Source organism: Halichoeres trimaculatus, unplaced genomic scaffold (assembly GCF_033239565.1).
Source record: "Halichoeres trimaculatus isolate MK-OKI-2021-1 unplaced genomic scaffold, fHalTri1.1 fHalTri1_scaffold_19, whole genome shotgun sequence".
NCBI classification, from domain to species: domain Eukaryota; kingdom Metazoa; phylum Chordata; class Actinopteri; order Labriformes; family Labridae; genus Halichoeres; species Halichoeres trimaculatus.
Window position 1 is genome coordinate 173,815 of NW_027437197.1, and position 16,977 is coordinate 190,791.

General features: G+C 50.5%; 1 protein-coding gene across 1 annotated transcript in view; it reads right to left on the bottom strand.

Moving 5' to 3' along the window:
* Positions 1 to 4,072: 4,072 nt before the first annotated feature.
* Positions 4,073 to 16,977, bottom strand: part of LOC141808600 (cyclic AMP receptor 1) — a 21,994-nt gene continuing 9,089 nt past the window's right edge. Inside the window, exons 7-9 of the mRNA XM_074695267.1 lie at positions 14,072 to 14,161; positions 12,704 to 12,742; positions 4,073 to 4,247 (exon numbers count right to left, since the gene is read on the bottom strand). Coding sequence (XP_074551368.1) covers positions 4,073 to 4,247; positions 12,704 to 12,742; positions 14,072 to 14,161 — 304 coding nt within the window. The remainder of the gene's footprint in view (positions 4,248 to 12,703; positions 12,743 to 14,071; positions 14,162 to 16,977) is intronic.

The window sequence follows — 16,977 nt, forward strand, 5'->3', positions numbered from 1 at the left end:
GCCGCCTGGAGCTTTTATGTAACCTCAGACATCAGAGACACGTCTCTGGAGGCTCAGAGTGAGCTTCACAACACGCAGAGCGCCGCCGATACGCTCCAACAGCTCCTCTCTCTTGCTATTTATTAACACGATGTTGCCATGGTTTCTCTGCGCTGACGTTGATCGTCATCGTAAATCTAGCGGCTGAGCGGCCGCCGTGTGTTTGTGCACTGACAGAAAAAAGGAAAACAGCAATTAGGTTGGACTGAGCTGGCTCCAGCGCCTGGCAACCCATCAACACACACTCCAGCTGAGCCCAGCTCCACTTCATACGTGTGCTGAGTCTGAGCCGTCAACACTCTATACCATCACATCCTAACGCCATCACATCCTAACGCCATCACATCCTAACGCCATCACATCCTAACGCCACGCACACACAGGGTAAACACTGACACACCTCACACGTATGGAGTTAGCCCCAACATGTTAAACCCAACATGTTAAAACCCAACACGTTAAACCCAACATGTTAAAACCAACACGTTAAACCCAACATGTCAAACCCAACATGTCAAACCCAACATGTTAAACCCAACATGTCAAACCCACACGTTAAAGTCCGGACTCTGGCGTCCCTCTTTCGATGGTTGAAACACCTCAGTTCAAACTTGTGGTTTGAAAACGTGTTGTTCCTCTTCTGAGCAGTAGAGGGCGCTATCTGCTGCCGCCTGGCTTGCCTGAAGGCTCGAGTCACTCCTGTCTGCAGCTGATCAGAGGTGACAGAGGTCATGGCAGCAGCAGGGGAGGATTCTGGGAGTTCAGGATGTGGATCATGAAGCGTAGGACTGAAGGAGTTCTTCATATTTTCACTAGTTGCCGACCCAAAACACCAGATCGGACCTTCAGCTGAACGGGTCTGACCTGAACGGGTCCAAGCTGTGCCTCAGCCAGCCACCAGCTGGTCTGTTGGTCTCGTTAACGTCTCCTCCCATCACACCTCAGCACCTCAGCACTGGAGGCTGACGGATCATGGCGTGGTTTGCAACGTACTGATGTGGAAAATGAGGATTGAGTGGAGGCTGTGTCTGGTTACATAATCCCTCAGAGGAGCGGTTACCTGCTCTGCAGGTAAGAGAGGGGAGGAGTGCACACCTGGATTTACACAACCAACACCTCTGATTTATTTCCTCCCTCAGAGACAGAGACAGAGAGAGAGAGAGACAGAGAGCAGAGACAGAGACAGAGAGTGCGTCTGCAGCCTTTCCAATTAAAAGCTCAGAAAAACAGAGGAAATACAGCGAACTGAGGAATCTGAGAGTCTGGAAACAAACCGGGTTTCTTGGACCTTTACTTCCACCTGCGGGGCCACAGAAAGTCCAGCACTTCAGCCAAGGACCAAGCTTAGTAAGAGGGAGTGGGTCTGTACACAAACACTCTGGGACCTCTTTGTCTGGCCCTCTAATGACACAACAGTCCAAACCCAGCCCGTTACTCAGAGGTATTCAGTGTCCACGCTTCTCCTCATAATCTTTTTCTGACACGCTCTGACTCGGTGAACTCGCAGCTTCACCCCACGATGCCTCCTGTCCCCAGATACGGGCAGAGCTGGCTGGTCCATCTCTCCTCCCACTGCGCTTCTTGCTCAGCTGCCTCGTCTTTATCCCTTTTCCCTCGATGCGTCGCCACCTACCCCACTTTCAAAGCTTTGGAAACTCTTTTCAAGTGAGACAGGCCTGCAGCTGAAAAGAGATAAGGCTTGAGCTCTTCATAAATATGATAGAGAAAGCAAAACGGAGGAGGAGGGGGAGGAGGAGAGGGAGGGGGAGGAGGAGATGGAGGGGGAGGAAAGGATAGAGAGAAGGTGCAGCAGAAACAAGAGAGGAGTAAAACAGATCGGGGGAGACGGGCTGCTGGAGACAGACAGCTGGACACAGAGCTGAACACAGAGCTGAACACACAGCTGAACACACAGCTGAACACAGTTGAACAGAGCTGAACACAGCTGGACACAGAGCTGAACACAGAGAGTTGGACACAGAGCTGAACACAGAGCTGAACACAGAGCTGAACACAGAGCTGAACACAGAGCTGAACACAGAGCTGAACACACAGCTGAACACACAGCTGGACACAGACAGCTGAACACAGAGCTGAACACAGAGCTGGATTCAGAGCTGAACACAGAGCTGGACACAGCTGAACACAGAGCTGAACACCGAGCTGAACACAGAGCTGAACACACAGCTGGACACAGACAGCTGAACACAGACAGCTGAACACAGAGCTGGATACAGAGCTGAACACAGAGCTGAACACAGAGCTGAACACAGACAGTTGGACCACAGAGCTGGACACAGAGCCTGAACACAGAGCTGGACACACGTGAACACAGAGCTGAACCCAGAGTGGACACAGAGCTGCATATGAGATGCAGATTGCTCAGCAGCTCATTTCACTCTTTCTCTTCATCACAGCCTCCACAAAGAGCCTGAGCAGCCTCTTCCAGCTTCCTGCTGTCTGTCTGCAGCTCAGCTATCTCTGGATCTGTCTCCCCAACCCATCGCTCAATCTGCCGTCCCACAAAGACCGGCAGCACACACCAGGACAATTCACCGTGGGTCTGATGAGGCTGCAGCTGGTTTTCCCTCACTCGCCGCGATGAATCAGGACAGGAACACACACGTCTCTGACATGTCCTCTGACACTTGACACTTTTCTGACACGTCTGCCCGCCCCTCTCACAGCAGCTGCCGTGCCAGGCCGTGCCAGGCCGTGCCAGGCCGTGCCAGGCCGTGCCAGGCTAAGCACGGCATGGCGAGCCATCAGATGCTGGGCTGGCAGCTCAGTGGAAGCTGCAGGGGGCTGGCGCTGTCTCACGGTGGAAAACGACAGCGCCACGAGGCAGCGGGGAGGATGATCAGCTGAGCAGAGCATCAATTGATCGATTGGTTACCCACACAAATGGAGTGTTGAAGAGTACGAGATGTTGAAGAAGGGAGAAATATGCCTCTCACACAGGTACAGGAGGCATCTGCTGCTGTCTCCATCAGTCTGTAAATGATCCATGAACAGGTCCATATCTGAGACAGGGGCCTGGACCTGGTCTCTGTGGTCACAGCAGTTTTTACCAACCATCAGGCTTTGATGTGCACTGGAGACTGAACACAACATCTGTCCTCCTGACGTCCTGGCTTCCATCAGAGGTCGTCAGACACGTTTTAACCCCCACAGATATCTGCACGCCACGCAGCTCCTCACCGTGGGCGGGGGCCTCCCACAGCAGAGACGGTGGAGCTGGACCCAGAGGAGCTGGACCCAGAGGAGCTGGACCCAGAGGAGCTGGACCCAGAGGAGCAGCCTCTGTGTCTGCACGCTGATCAACACCGACACTTGGACTTTGTGCAGACGCTCCAAACGGGAACGTGGTTCATATCCAGACTCCTGGTCACCGAGTGACGCTGGTTGAGTTGCAGCTGAGGTGTTTCCTGCAGATTAACCTCTTACTGTTTCTGTGGGTTTGCAATAAGACGTGAAAATGAAGAGCAAACATGACCAACGAACTGTACCAAAACCCTTTATCCTGTGTTTCCTCTTAGTTTGTATTTTAATTATTACCGCTGGTCTTAAACTAAATGAACCCTGTTGTTTACGCACAGTGGCTTGGCTGCAGGACAGTAACAGTGAGCACACAGAGGGGAGGGTTTGAAGACCATGGGTACCAACATGAGATGGATCGAGCTGCCTCTTGTCTGTAGGTTCAGTCTTTATTCTGGCTTTAACAGGTCTGCATGATCTCACTCAGTTTAGTTGACTGGAAGTTGTCACACCATCTGACAGGTTTTAAACTCTCCAAGCGTACGTGAAGAGAAAACAAGGACATCCACGAAATCACTGCTCAAACATTGTGTTGTAGACATGAACCACGCTGTGCAAACAGACGTCCTGCTTCAACTTTCACCTGCTGACGCGCTTCAAGTTTTACATCCGCACCGAGCGGCTTAGACTACGTGAGCAGACTGTTGGCTGGTGTTCAAACTGGCTGAGTGTCAGAGCTTCTCCAAATCTCTCCAAATGTTCCCAAATACCAGCCTCAGCGCCGCCCAGTCAGAGCAACAACTCTCTGACATCCCAGGACAAAACAAGTGGAAGAACCTGACCTGGCTCCATGTGGGGGAACGACACTCACCCTTTCATTGGCCACACAGATGATCCTGGCATAGCAGCAGATCATCAGGAAGATGAGGCTGAACAGAGGCACGTACCATCTGCAACACACAAACACAAACAGGCATCAGAAACTTCCACAGAGCCCTGACGTCCCTAAAAACATGACTGCTGTCTCGTCTGTGTCTCGTCTCTGTCTCACCCTGACCAGAGACCTGGACCACATTCAGAAACTATCTCAAAGCCAGGCTGATTCTCCGTCCAAACCCTGATACTGTGATCTGACTTTCAGCTCCTTTAAAACTCCTTACTCTGGTCTGAGTGTGTTTGTGTGAAGGTGTGACGCTGGCTGAAGTCCCTGCAGACTGTTATTCTGAGGACACACAGTTCCTGCACCAACACAGAGCCTGACTCAGCACATAGTTTCAGTGAGGGCCGAGAACACACAAGAGATGCCATCAAAGTAAAGGCACGGCCCCTCACAGGACGAGTGGTTAGAATCAGGAAACGATACCTCCAAACAGATGCAGCGAGTGAGACGAGCAGGGGGAGCCTGACGCGCTGTTGGAGCAGCAGCTACGTGTTACACAACCTCTGGGGAGGTGATGTAAGCTCGGAGGAGTTTCAACCTCTCCCTGTCATCATGAAACAGGCCTTTGTCTGGCTTTGACGGACAGGTTCCTGGCCTCCTGTCTCTGCTCAGCCTCAGTAACCTGAGCGGTGAGACAGCCAGGATTTAAAGCACCTGACACAGGAGCAGAGGGACAGGTACAAACCCTAACCCTAACCCCAGAGGGACAAACCCTAACCCTAACCCCAAAGGACAAACCCTAACCCTAACCCCAGAGGGACAAACCCTAACCCTAACCCCAGAGGGACAAACCCTAACCCTAACCCCAGAGGGACAAACCCTAACCCTAACCCCAGAGGGACAAACCCTAACCCTAACCCCAGAGGGACAAACCCTAACCCTAACCCCAGAGGGACAAACCCTAACCCTAACCCCAGAGGGACAAACCCTAACCCTAACCCCAAAGGACAAACCCTAACCCTAACCCAGAGGGACAAACCCTAACCCTAACCCCAGAGGGACAAACCATAACCCTAACCCCAGAGGGACAAACCCTAACCCTAACCCCAGAGGGACAAACCCTAACCCTAACCCCAGAGGGACAAACCCTAACCCTAACCCCAGAGGGACAAACCCTAACCCTAACCCCAGAGGGACAAACGCACCTGTGAGATAAACACATCTGACTGTGCAGGACACAGGGACTCAGTGAAGGCCTAACCCTGATCAGGACGAAAAGTAACCCAGGCTCTGAGTCTGACCCCTCAGCACAGAGACCATTATCAGAGCAGGACTGGGGTTAGACTCTGTCCAGGGGTACTAAACCCTGACCCACAGCATGTGGTCCATGTGGGCCAACACAAAAAACTGAAAACCTTTCAGAGCTGCTTTCCACCTGCACTGCTCAGGTCACAGAGGATCACAGGAAACTTTAGATAGAACGACTAAATCTTTCACTAGTTGATGTTTTCACGGCACACAGAAAAATTATAATGTTTTTTATTTACACTGAACTAAACTGGAACTAATGTGAAAATAACAGGGTCCATGCTTGTTGTTTGTAGGAATATGAAGCACAAAGTTAAAGAAGACAGACCAGATTTAATAGATCACACAAAATATAACAACTGAATATACAATATTATTTATCATGGTTTGTTTTAAATCTACAACCATGTTTTTATATACATATAAATACATATATAAGTCTACATATTACACTCTTTAATCACTAAATATGTCACACTGTATATGTGTGTGTGTGTATATATATATATATATATATATATATATATATATATATATATATATATATATATATATATATATATATATATATATATATATATAAACAATGACTGAATATATTTTTACTGACAGGGAAACGGGAGGTGTTGGGCATTTGTTTCACAGCAGGAGATAACAGAGAAAGGCAGCATTAAACATCATGCAGGAAACATCAATACACACTGAAGATCCCCTTTATATGTGTGTGTGTGTGTGTGTGCGTGTGTGTGTGTGTGTGCGTGTGCGTGTGTGTGTGTGTGTGTGTGTGTGTGTGTGTGGTTCAGTAATGACACAGGACAATGATGAAAGCGTTTCAGGGGAAGACCTGCGCCAGCGTCACCTCGGTGTGATTTAATAACCCGCTCCCTGGAATAAACAGCGTCCAATTACACCAGCGCACGTCCGGGTAATGATGGAGCGACGCGAGGGGGGGGGGCGGCCTTTTTAACGATAGGGGGAGAGGGAGGGAGGGGGTGAGGGGGGTGAGAGAATGACGGGCGGCAGCTACAAAGTGCTCTAATTAGCATGATAATGATCTGCCATTAGAGTCCGCTGTGCTCTACAGCTGAGCACTACCCAGAGAGGGGGAGGGGGGGGAGAGGGGGAGAGAGGGAGGGAGGGAGGGAGGACGAGTGAGGGAGGGAGACAGAGAGGGAGAGAAAGGAGGGAGGGAGGGAGACAGGGAGCGAGGGAGAGAGACAGAGAGGGAGGGAGGCAGGGAGGGAGGGAGGCAGAGAGGGAGGGAGGGAGAGACAGAGAGGGAGGGAGACAGGGATAGAGAGAGAGAGACAGAGAGGGAGACAGAGAGGGAGGGAGACAGGGAGGGAGGGAGAGAGACAGGGAGGGAGGGAGGCAGGGAGGGAGGCAGAGAGGGAGGGAGGGAGAGGCAGAGAGGGAGGGAGGGAGAGGCAGAGAGGGAGGGAGACAGGGAGGGAGGGAGAGAGACAGAGAGGGAGGGAGGCAGGGAGGGAGGGAGGCAGGGAGGGAGGCAGAGAGGGAGGGAGGGAGAGGCAGAGAGGGAGGGAGGGAGAGGCAGAGAGGGAGGGAGACAGGGAGGGAGGGAGAGAGACAGAGAGGGAGGGAGGCAGGGAGGGAGGGAGGCAGAGAGGGAGGGAGGGAGAGGCAGAGAGGGAGGGAGGGAGAGGCAGAGAGGGAGGGAGACAGGGAGGGAGGGAGAGACAGAGGGGGAGGGAGACAGGGAGGGAGGGAGAGACAGAGGGGGAGGGAGACAGAGAGGGAGGGAGGGAGAGACAGAGGGGGAGGGAGACAGAGAGGGAGGGAGGGAGAGACAGAGGGGGAGGGAGACAGGGAGGGAGGGAGAGACAGAGGGGGAGGGAGACAGAGAGGGAGGGAGGGAGAGACAGAGGGGGAGGGAGACAGGGAGGGAGGGAGGGAGAGACAGAGGGGGAGGGAGACAGAGAGGGAGGGAGGGAGAGACAGAGGGGGAGGGAGACAGGGAGGGAGGGAGAGAGACAGAGAGGGAGGGAGACAGGGATTGAGGGAGCGCAGGCTCCGAGCAGGCTCTGGATGATAAAGGAGGGAGGAGGACAGGGGTGAGGATGCAGAGGTGGATGGATGACGGCAGAGTGTGGGTCAGGAGCAGGAGGAGCAGGAGGAGCAGGAATAAAAGAAGGATCTGGTGATTTAAAGACAGAGAGAGGGATGAGGTCAGAAAGAAGGAGAGGAAGAGGAGCTACAGCGAGCAGGAGAAAGGTTTATAACCAGGAGAAAGGAGCAGGAGAGGACGCCTGAAAGTGGCAGGATGAAAGATCATCACAGAGGAGCACAGATTAGATCTCTGGGCTCAGCCCGGCCGTCCCTCGGCGCTGAAGGATGAGGCCTCGCTGAAAGGAGCCTTAATTGAAGAGCTCTGAAGGAGATGAGAGCACGGCAGGGACTCATCTGTGAGGGTTAGTGCTCGACTACAGCCGTCAACTCTGACCGACAACACGCTCCATCTGTGTGAAAGATCACCATCCACCTGCTGCAACACTCGGACTGAAACGTGACGACAAGCAGGGAGAGAAAACAAGGAGAGAGCAGAAACAAGGAGAGAAAACAAGGTGAGAAAACAAGGAGAGAGCAGAAACAAGGAGAGAAAACAAGGAGAGAGCAAGAACAAGGAGAGAGCGAGAACAAGGAGAGAGAAAAAACAAGTAGAGAAAACAAGGAGAGAGCGAGAACAAGGAGAGAAAACAAGGAGAGATAAGGAGAGAGAGAAAACAAGGAGAGAGAAAAAACAAGGACAGAAAACAAGGAGAGAGAGAAAACAAGGAGAGAGCAAAAACAAGGAGAGAGAGAAAACAAGGACAGAAAACAAGGAGAGAGCGAGAACAAGGAGAGAAGACAAGGGGAGAGAGAAAACAAGGACAGAAAACAAGTAGAGAGCGAGAACAAGGAGAGAAAACAAGGAGAAAGCAAAAACAAGGAGAGAGAAAAAACAAGGAGAGAGAGAAAACAAGGAGAGAGAGAAAAAAGAAGAGAGCGAGAACAAGGAGAGAGAAAAAACAAGGACAGAAAACAAGGAGAGAGAGAAAACAAGGACAGAAAACAAGGAGAGAGCGAGAACAAGGAGAGAGCAAAAACAAGGAGAGAGAAAAAACAAGTTGAGAAAACAAGGAGAGAGCAAGAACAAGGAGAGAAAACAAGGAGAGATAAGGAGAGAGAGAAAACAAGGAGAGAAAACAAGGGGAGAGAGAAAACAAGGACAGAAAACAAGTAGAGAGAGAGAACAAGGAGAGAAAACAAGGAGAGAGCAAAAACAAGGAGTGAGAAAAAACAAGGAGAGAGAGAAAACAAGGAGAGAGAGTAAACAAGAAGAGAGCGAGAACAAGGAGAGAGAAAAAAACAAGGACAGAAAACAAGGAGAGAGAAAAAACAAGGAGAGAGCAGAAACAAGGAGAGAAAACAAGGAGAGAGCGAGAACATGAGAGAAAACAAGGAGAGATAAGGAGAGAGAGAAAACAAGAAGAGAGAGAAAACAAAAAGAGAGCCAGAACAAGGAGAGAAAACAAGGAGAGAGAGAAAACAAGGAGAGAGCGAGACAAGGAGAGAGAGAAAACAAGGAGAGAGCGAAAACAAGGAGAGTGAGAAAACATGGAGAGAAAACAATAAGAGAGAGAAAACAAGGAGAGAGCGAGAACAAGGAGAGAAAACAAGGAGAGAGCAAAAACAAGGAGAGAGAAAAACAAGGAGAGAGAGAAAACAAGGAGAGAGAGTAAACAAGAAGAGAGCGAGAACAAGGAGAGAGAAAAACAAGGACAGAAAACAAGGAGAGAGCGAGAACAAGGAGAGAAAACAAGGAGAGAGAGAAAACAAGGAGAGAAAACAAGGAGAGAGAGAAAACAAGGAGAGAGCAGAAACAAGGAGAGAAAACAAGGAGAGAGAGAAAACAAGGAGAGAAAACAAGGAGAGATAAGGAGAGAGAGAAAACAAGGAGAGAGAGAAAACAAAAAGAGAGCCAGAACAAGGAGAGAAAACAAGGAGAGAGAGAAAACAAGGAGAGAGCGAGACAAGGAGAGAGAGAAAACAAGGAGAGAGAGAAAACAAGGAGAGTGAGAAAACATGGAGAGAAAACAAGGAGAGAGAGAAAACAAGGAGAGAGCGAGACAAGGAGAGAGAGAAAACAAGGAGAGAGAGAAAACAAGGAGAGAGAGCAAAAACAAAGAGACAGAGAAAACAAGGAAATAAAACAAGAAGAGAGCCAAAACAAGGACAGAAAACAAGGAGAAAGAGAAAACAAGGAGAGAGCAAAAACAAGAAGAGAGCCAAAACAAGGACAGAAAACAAGCAGAGAGCGAAAACAAGGAGAGAGAAAAAACAAGGAGAGAGAGGAAACAAGGAGAGAGAGAAAACAAGGAGAGAGCAAAAACAAAGAGAGAGCAAAAACAAGGAGAGAGAGAAAACAAGGAGAGAGAGAAAACAAGGAGAGAGAGAAAACAAGGAGAGAGAAAACAAGGAGAGAGAGAAAACAAAGAGAGAGAGAATACAAGGAAGGAGCGAAAACAAGGAGAGAGAGAAAACAAGGAGAGAGCAAAAACAAAGAGACAGAGAAAACAAGGAGAGAGCAAAAACAAGGAGAGAGAGAAAACAAGGAGAAAGAGAAAACAAGGAGAGAGCAAAAACAAGGAGAGAGCGAAAAACAAGGAGGAGACACAGGAAGGAGGAGCAGGGGGTGTAGGGGGCAGGAAGGAGGAGCAGGGGGTGTAGGGGGCAGGAAGGAGGAGCAGGGGGTCTACAGGGCAGGATGAGGAGCTGTCAGCACAGACAGCAGCTCCTTGAGGTGGATGAGCTCTGTGAGGTGGATGAGCTCTGTGAGGTGGATGAGCTCTGTGAGGTGGATGAGCATCGTGAGGTGGATGAGCTCTGTGAGGTGGATGAGCATCGTGAGGTGGATGAGCTCCGTGAGGTGGATGAGCTCCGTGAGGTGGATGAGCTCTGTGAGGTGGATGAGCTCCGTGAGGTGGATGAGCTCTGTGAGGTGGATGAGCTCCGTGAGGTGGATGAGCTCTGTGAGGTGGATGAGCTCCGTGAGGTGGATGAGCTCTGTGAGGTGGATGAGCTCTGTGAGGTGGATGAGCATCGTGAGGTGGATGAGCTCCGTGAGGTGGGTGAGCTCTGTGAGGTGGATGAGCTCCGTGAGGTGGGTGAGCTCTGTGAGGTGGATGAGCTCTGTGAGGTGGATGAGCTCCGTGAGGTGGATGAGCTCTGTGAGGTGGATGAGCTCCGTGAGGTGGATGAGCTCTGTGAGGTGGATGAGCTCCGTGAGGTGGATGAGCTCTGTGAGGTGGATGAGCTCTGTGAGGTGGATGAGCATCGTGAGGTGGATGAGCTCCGTGAGGTGGGTGAGCTCTGTGAGGTGGATGAGCTCTGTGAGGTGGGTGAGCTCCGGGTTGATTCACAGCTCAGAGCTCAGGTGATCCAGGTGGTTTTAAGGAGTGTGGATGATAACACAGACACAAACAGCAGCAAGAGGCTAAAGAAGCTGAGGTCACAGCTTTTAGCTAACACCATCCATCTTTACTGCAGGAACGTGGAGGACGTCTGAGTCAGCTGACAGGAAGAGGAAGGACACGCCCTCACCATGATCTGGTTTTACCACTTCCTGTGAGCAATACCTCTCTGACTGATGAATCATAATCACAGAGGGTAACACAAATACATTCATGGTCCTTTTTCCCTGGTCGCTCTGCTGACCATGGGCCAACGATCACCAAGAGCTGACGGTCTTTCCAACACGCCGCTGAAAACCCGGGATGTTGACCTCATAAGATTCAGGACAAGCTACGAGGATCTCTGAAGTCATCAGGGTTCATCCACCGAGCACCATGAATATGACGAGCATCTCAAGGTCACAGCTACCAAACCTGCCTCTGATGAACCCTGAGAGGTCTGGTTCCTGCTCAGAGTGAGACCACAGCGCACCTGAACGCGTCAGGGTTCATGCTCTGGAGACCAGCACAGTGGTTCAGACTCATCTGGGCTAGAGAGGGCTTTAAATATTCATGAGATACAAGACACACACACACACACACACACACACCAATGGAAACTTGTTAGCGTGGTGACTCAGCGAGGCTCCAGCTCCTCCTCCTCCTCCCCCAGCCTCCCAGACCCCCTCCAGCTTCCCGTCATCCTCCATCCGGTCCGCAGGCTTCACCACGCTGATGAAGACACGGGGCGCGAGCAGAGACCAGGCTCTCTCCCTCCTCCCCTTCCACATCCTGTTGAGTGATTCCCTGTCTCCCCCTCTCTCTTCGTTTGTCTCCCCCTCTCTCTCCATTTGTCTCCCCCTCTCTCTCCGTTTGTCTCCCCCGTTTGTCTCCACCCTGTCCACGTTTCACCTCTCAAACAGAAACCTGTGCTCTCGCTGCCAGCTGTCAGCAGAGTGTGTGTGTTTGAGCGTATGTGTTTTTCCTTGACGGGTGCTGCCGCCTTGGCCTCTAATCTCTCGTCTGGTTTGATGTAATTAGAGCTAATGAAGATTCCCTGATCCTCTGAGCGGCTCGTCCCCCCGGGGCCACGACAGCGCAGAAAACTAGAAAGAGCCGGGGAGCAGAGGAGCTCTGATAAAAGAGACACGGGCTCGTTTAGCACAGCTGATAGCTCCGTGTTGTTCTGCATGTGTGTGTGTGTGTGTGTGTGTGTGAGTGTGTGTGTGCAAGTGTGAGTCTGTGTACGCATGCTTATTTGTTTAGAGAGATTGATTCCCTGCTGATGCCGTGAGCAGCAACGCGATTACCTTGGCTCGCTGTGAAGTGTTGTGTGTGTGTGTGTGTGTGTGTGTGTGTGTGTGTGTGTGTGTGTGTGCGTGTGTTTAAACGTCTGTGGCGGGGATTGGCAGAGCCCTCGCAGACTTAGGGCCAGTTGCAGAAAGCAGCAGACAGGCATAATCCTTCATAGCCGTCCTAAACACTTAAACACACAGTGTAGCAGCTCCCCTAAATCTGACAAGGCACAGGCAGACACACACACACACACACACACACACACACACACACACACACACACACACACACACACACACACACACACACACACACACACACACACACACACATCTTGGCCTTACACCAAGAGGGAAAAAAGCCTTCAGGCTCCCCTGACATGCAGCCCTTTACATTTCCCCACAGAGACCCCGTCTCCCCGTCTCCCCCAGTGGGGGAGGCTTTGATGCTGGCGCTGAAAGGGTCTACTTACATCCCAAATCTCCAGGCTACGTGATGGTCTGTGATCCAGCTGGAGGGAGAGAGAGAGAGAGCCATGAGGGCTGTACAAAAGACAGCGAAAGCGTGAGCGGAAGGGAGAAACTTATGTGACTGCGGAGGGGAAAGCTGTGCAGCTGCAGCTATTAATAAGCCCAGAGTGGAAAGAGAGCGCCGAGCCCGGAGATTAAGGCTCTGTCCCAATTCTCATTCCTCCGCCTCCTCTCCTTGGCCTCTTCCCCTTTTTCCCTCACCCCTCCAACTACCCTCCAAAAAAATAATGCCTTTCTTTTCCACAACCGCAGCCAGAAGGCCTGAGGAGGCGTTTTTTTACTGCTGGAAGATGTGCAGATAATCACCGGTTTTATCACAGCCAGACTACGAGGACGCAGCATCTCTGCAGCTGACGCCAAAGCTATGACCTCACAGGGGAACAAACCATGATGCTGGAGCTGCACAGAGGCTGTACGTTAGCTGTAGCTTAGCTGAACATTAGCTGTACCTGAGCTGTTGCATAACTGTAGCTTAGCTGCATGTTAGCTGTCCATTAGCTTTACATAAGCTATAGCTTAGCTGATCATTAGCTGTACAGTGGCTGTAAATAAGCTGTACATTAGCCGTTGTAGATAAGCTGTACAGTAGCCAAAGCTTAGCTGTAAATTTGCAGTAGCATAGCTGCACATCCGCTATAGCTTAGGCATGCTAACTGTGACCTAGCTTTACAATAGCTGTACATTCACTTTTAGTTAGCTGTGAGTTAGTTGTATGTTTGCAGTATGTAAGCAGTATGTTAGCTGTATGCTAGGTGTATGCTAGCAGTATGTTAGCCTTATAATACCTGAATGTTAGGTGTATGTTAGCAGTATTTAAGGTGTATGTAAGGTGTAAGTTAGCAGTATGTTAGCTGACTGTTAGTTGTATTTTAGGTATAAATTAGCTTTATGTCAGCAGTATGTTAAGCCTATATTAGCTGGATGTTACCTGTTTATTAGGTATATGTTAGCTGTAAGTTAGCAGTATGTTAGCTGTATATTAGGTATATGTTAGCTGTAAGTTAGCAGTATGTTAGCTGTATATTAGGTATATGTTAGCTGTAAGTTAGCAGTATGTTAGCTGTATATTAGGTATATGTTAGCTGTAAGTTCGCAGTATGTTAGCTGACTGTTAGCTGTATGTCAGCAGTATGTTAGCCGTACATGTTAGCTGTATGTCAGCAGTATGTTAGCCGTACATGTTAGCTGTATGTTAGCAGTGGGACAGTATGTTAGCTCTTTATATGGGCTATATTTTAGCAGTTTGTTAGCTTATTGTTGCAGTAAAATAGCCGTTAGCTCTTCATTAGCCAAGTAGTACCAGTACTCACCACCAGGCTCCTGCTGGGCCGTAGAGACCCTTTAACAGCGGCAGAGAGGCCATGACCAGAGGAACCCCCCACGCCATCAGATGGTACGCCCTGACAAAAAAGAAAGTGTTTCATCGTGAGCTTCATCCTCAGACTGACACATCCACTTAGACCTTTTTCAGCCCCTGCAGGAACAGTTTTCAGGTTCCTCCAGGAGCCCCAGGTGTTCATGGGAAAACTGATGAGTGTGTCACACCAAAGAGGAGCAGGTCGGTCTCTCAGTGAGGACGAGACGGACTAAAGGTTTTTCATGAAACCCTGAGAAAAGACTCAGACCAACTTTCTCTGAAACATCAGAGGATCAGGGACCACAGGTTCAGACAGACCTGCACAGGGCCAGGGGGGCAGAGAGGGAGAGAGAAAGACAGAGAGAAAGACAGAGAGAAGGAGAGGAGGAGAGGGTGAGCTCCAGCGTCTCCAGCGTCGATTCTTCACAGAGCGCACATCACCGCCCGCTCAATAGCCTGGAAGTCCTGCCCTGACTCCACCAAGAGCGGTCGATGGAGGGCTGCAACACGACAGACACACACTCTATCCCTCTACAGTAAAACACACACACACACACACACACACACACACACACACACACACACACACACACACACACACACACACACACACACACACACACACACACACACACACACTAACCCTCACTCACAGGACAGAGGAAGAGGACAGAGGAAGAGGACAGAGGAAGAGGAAGAGGAAGGAGGAAGAGGACAGAGGAAGAGGAAGGAGGAAGAGGACAGAGGAAGAGGACGGAGGAAGAGGACAGAGGAAGAGGAAGGAGGAAGAGGACAGAGGAAGAGGACAGAGGAAGAGGAAGGAGGAAGAGGAGGACAGAGGAAGAGGAGGACAGAGGATGAGGACAGAGGAAGAGGAGGACAGAGGAAGAGGAGGACAGAGGATGAAGACGGAGGAGCAGGAGGATAAAGGCAGAGGGAGCAGAGATTCACTCAGTGAAATCAGCGCCTCATCTCCGAGGGATGACCACAGCTGGGGGGGTGGAGGGTGTCAGGAAATCAATGTCAGGAGCACGCACACACACACACACACACACACACACACACACACACACACACACACACACACACACACACACACACACACACACACACACACACACACACACACACACACACACACACACAGATAACAGACACTCCACAGCTCAAACACCCAGAACGCTTTGAGTGTGAGATGACGAGGTTCGGAGCTGAGCGCAACACGAGCTTAATGAGGCACAGCAGGACCGCTCAGGATTCACACACCTGCATGTTACAGCCTCACACACACACATACATACACACACACACACACACACACACATACACACACACACACACACACACACACACACATTTAAACACGCACACATGCACGTGCCGCATTGTAGAGAAATGTCTCCTGAGGCTCAATTTCACTTGCCTGAATCAGTCTTTCACACACACAAAAACATGTATACACGCACACACACACACGCACACACACACACACACACACACACACACACATTTTCATGCATCCACTTCAATCATACTTAGATCATCCAGCCTGCGTTCTCAGTCTCTCCTGGCAAAGTGTTCATTTATAAACCATCACACTGTGCTGTGACTGTGAGTGTGTGAGTCTGTGTGTGTGTGTGTGTGTGTGTGTGTGTGTGTGTGTGTGTGTGTGTGTGTGTGTGTGTGTGTGTGTGTGTGTATGTCTGTGTGTGTGTGTGTGTGTGTGTGTGTGTGTGTGTGTGTGTGTGTGTGTGTGTGTGTGTGTGTGTGTGTGTGTACGGTGTTAGAGATGGAGGAGTTTGTTTACGGGCTGAGGGGGATTGTGTGTGTATGCAAAGTAACAAAGGCGGCTGCCTGAACACATCCTGCTTCTCTTTGCGCAGTCGATACCCGACCACCACGACGCTCCTCACTCGCTTGCGCTCCTCGCTCGCGCTCCTTCCTCGCGCTCCTCCCGCTCTCTAACTCATTTAGCGCTGGGTTGTTTTTGTCATGTGTGACTGAGCCTCAAAAATATGTCCTGCTCCCTCCTGGTCCCCGTGGACGGCTGAGAGGTGTGCAGCTGATCAGGCTCTGGAGCCAGCACGAGCCGACCCCCTTCTCTGCGCCCATAAAGCCGTCTCCCCCTGAGTTATTCCACCATTACATCGTCCAGCTTATTGCTAATCAATGCAGGGAAACTCCCAACGGGAGGTGGAGGAGGGCGCCTTTTTAACCAGCCGCTCGCCTTACACACACACACACACACACACACACATCACACACACACACACACACACACACACACACACACACACACACACACACACACACACACACACACACACACACACACACACTCTGAGGGTAAAGAGGCTACAGCCAGAGAAAAACCATGAGCACTCCTTAAAGCTCTCCTCTGCCCACAGAGTGTGTAACTTCTCCTGAGAAACGTGTGTGTCATGCAGCGAGGCATGAAAAACGAGACAATCTCTCTCACACACACACGAGCAAATTCACACTCGCTCTGCGGAGAGCGCTCATGGGAGTTTGAGCGACAGAAACACAGAGCCACGAAGCGTGAAGATGGGCGCGCACACTTAACGGCTGACACTCACTCCCTTTTCAATTAGAGCGTCGGCTGGCTCTGAGAGAGGAGGAGGAGGAGGAGGAGGAGGAGGAGGAGAAAGAGGAAGGGGGGCTGTCAATGCTCCACAGGGAGACACATGCTCTGTACAACAAAAACAGGCACAAACACTGGTCTGTTATCGTTGTCAGTTGGTCTTCTTTAAGCCTTCAGGAAACAATCAGCTGTGATTTTAATCATCACAGAAAAACCTTCGTGCTCTGCCTCAATCTTTGAAATAATGTGGGTTTGAC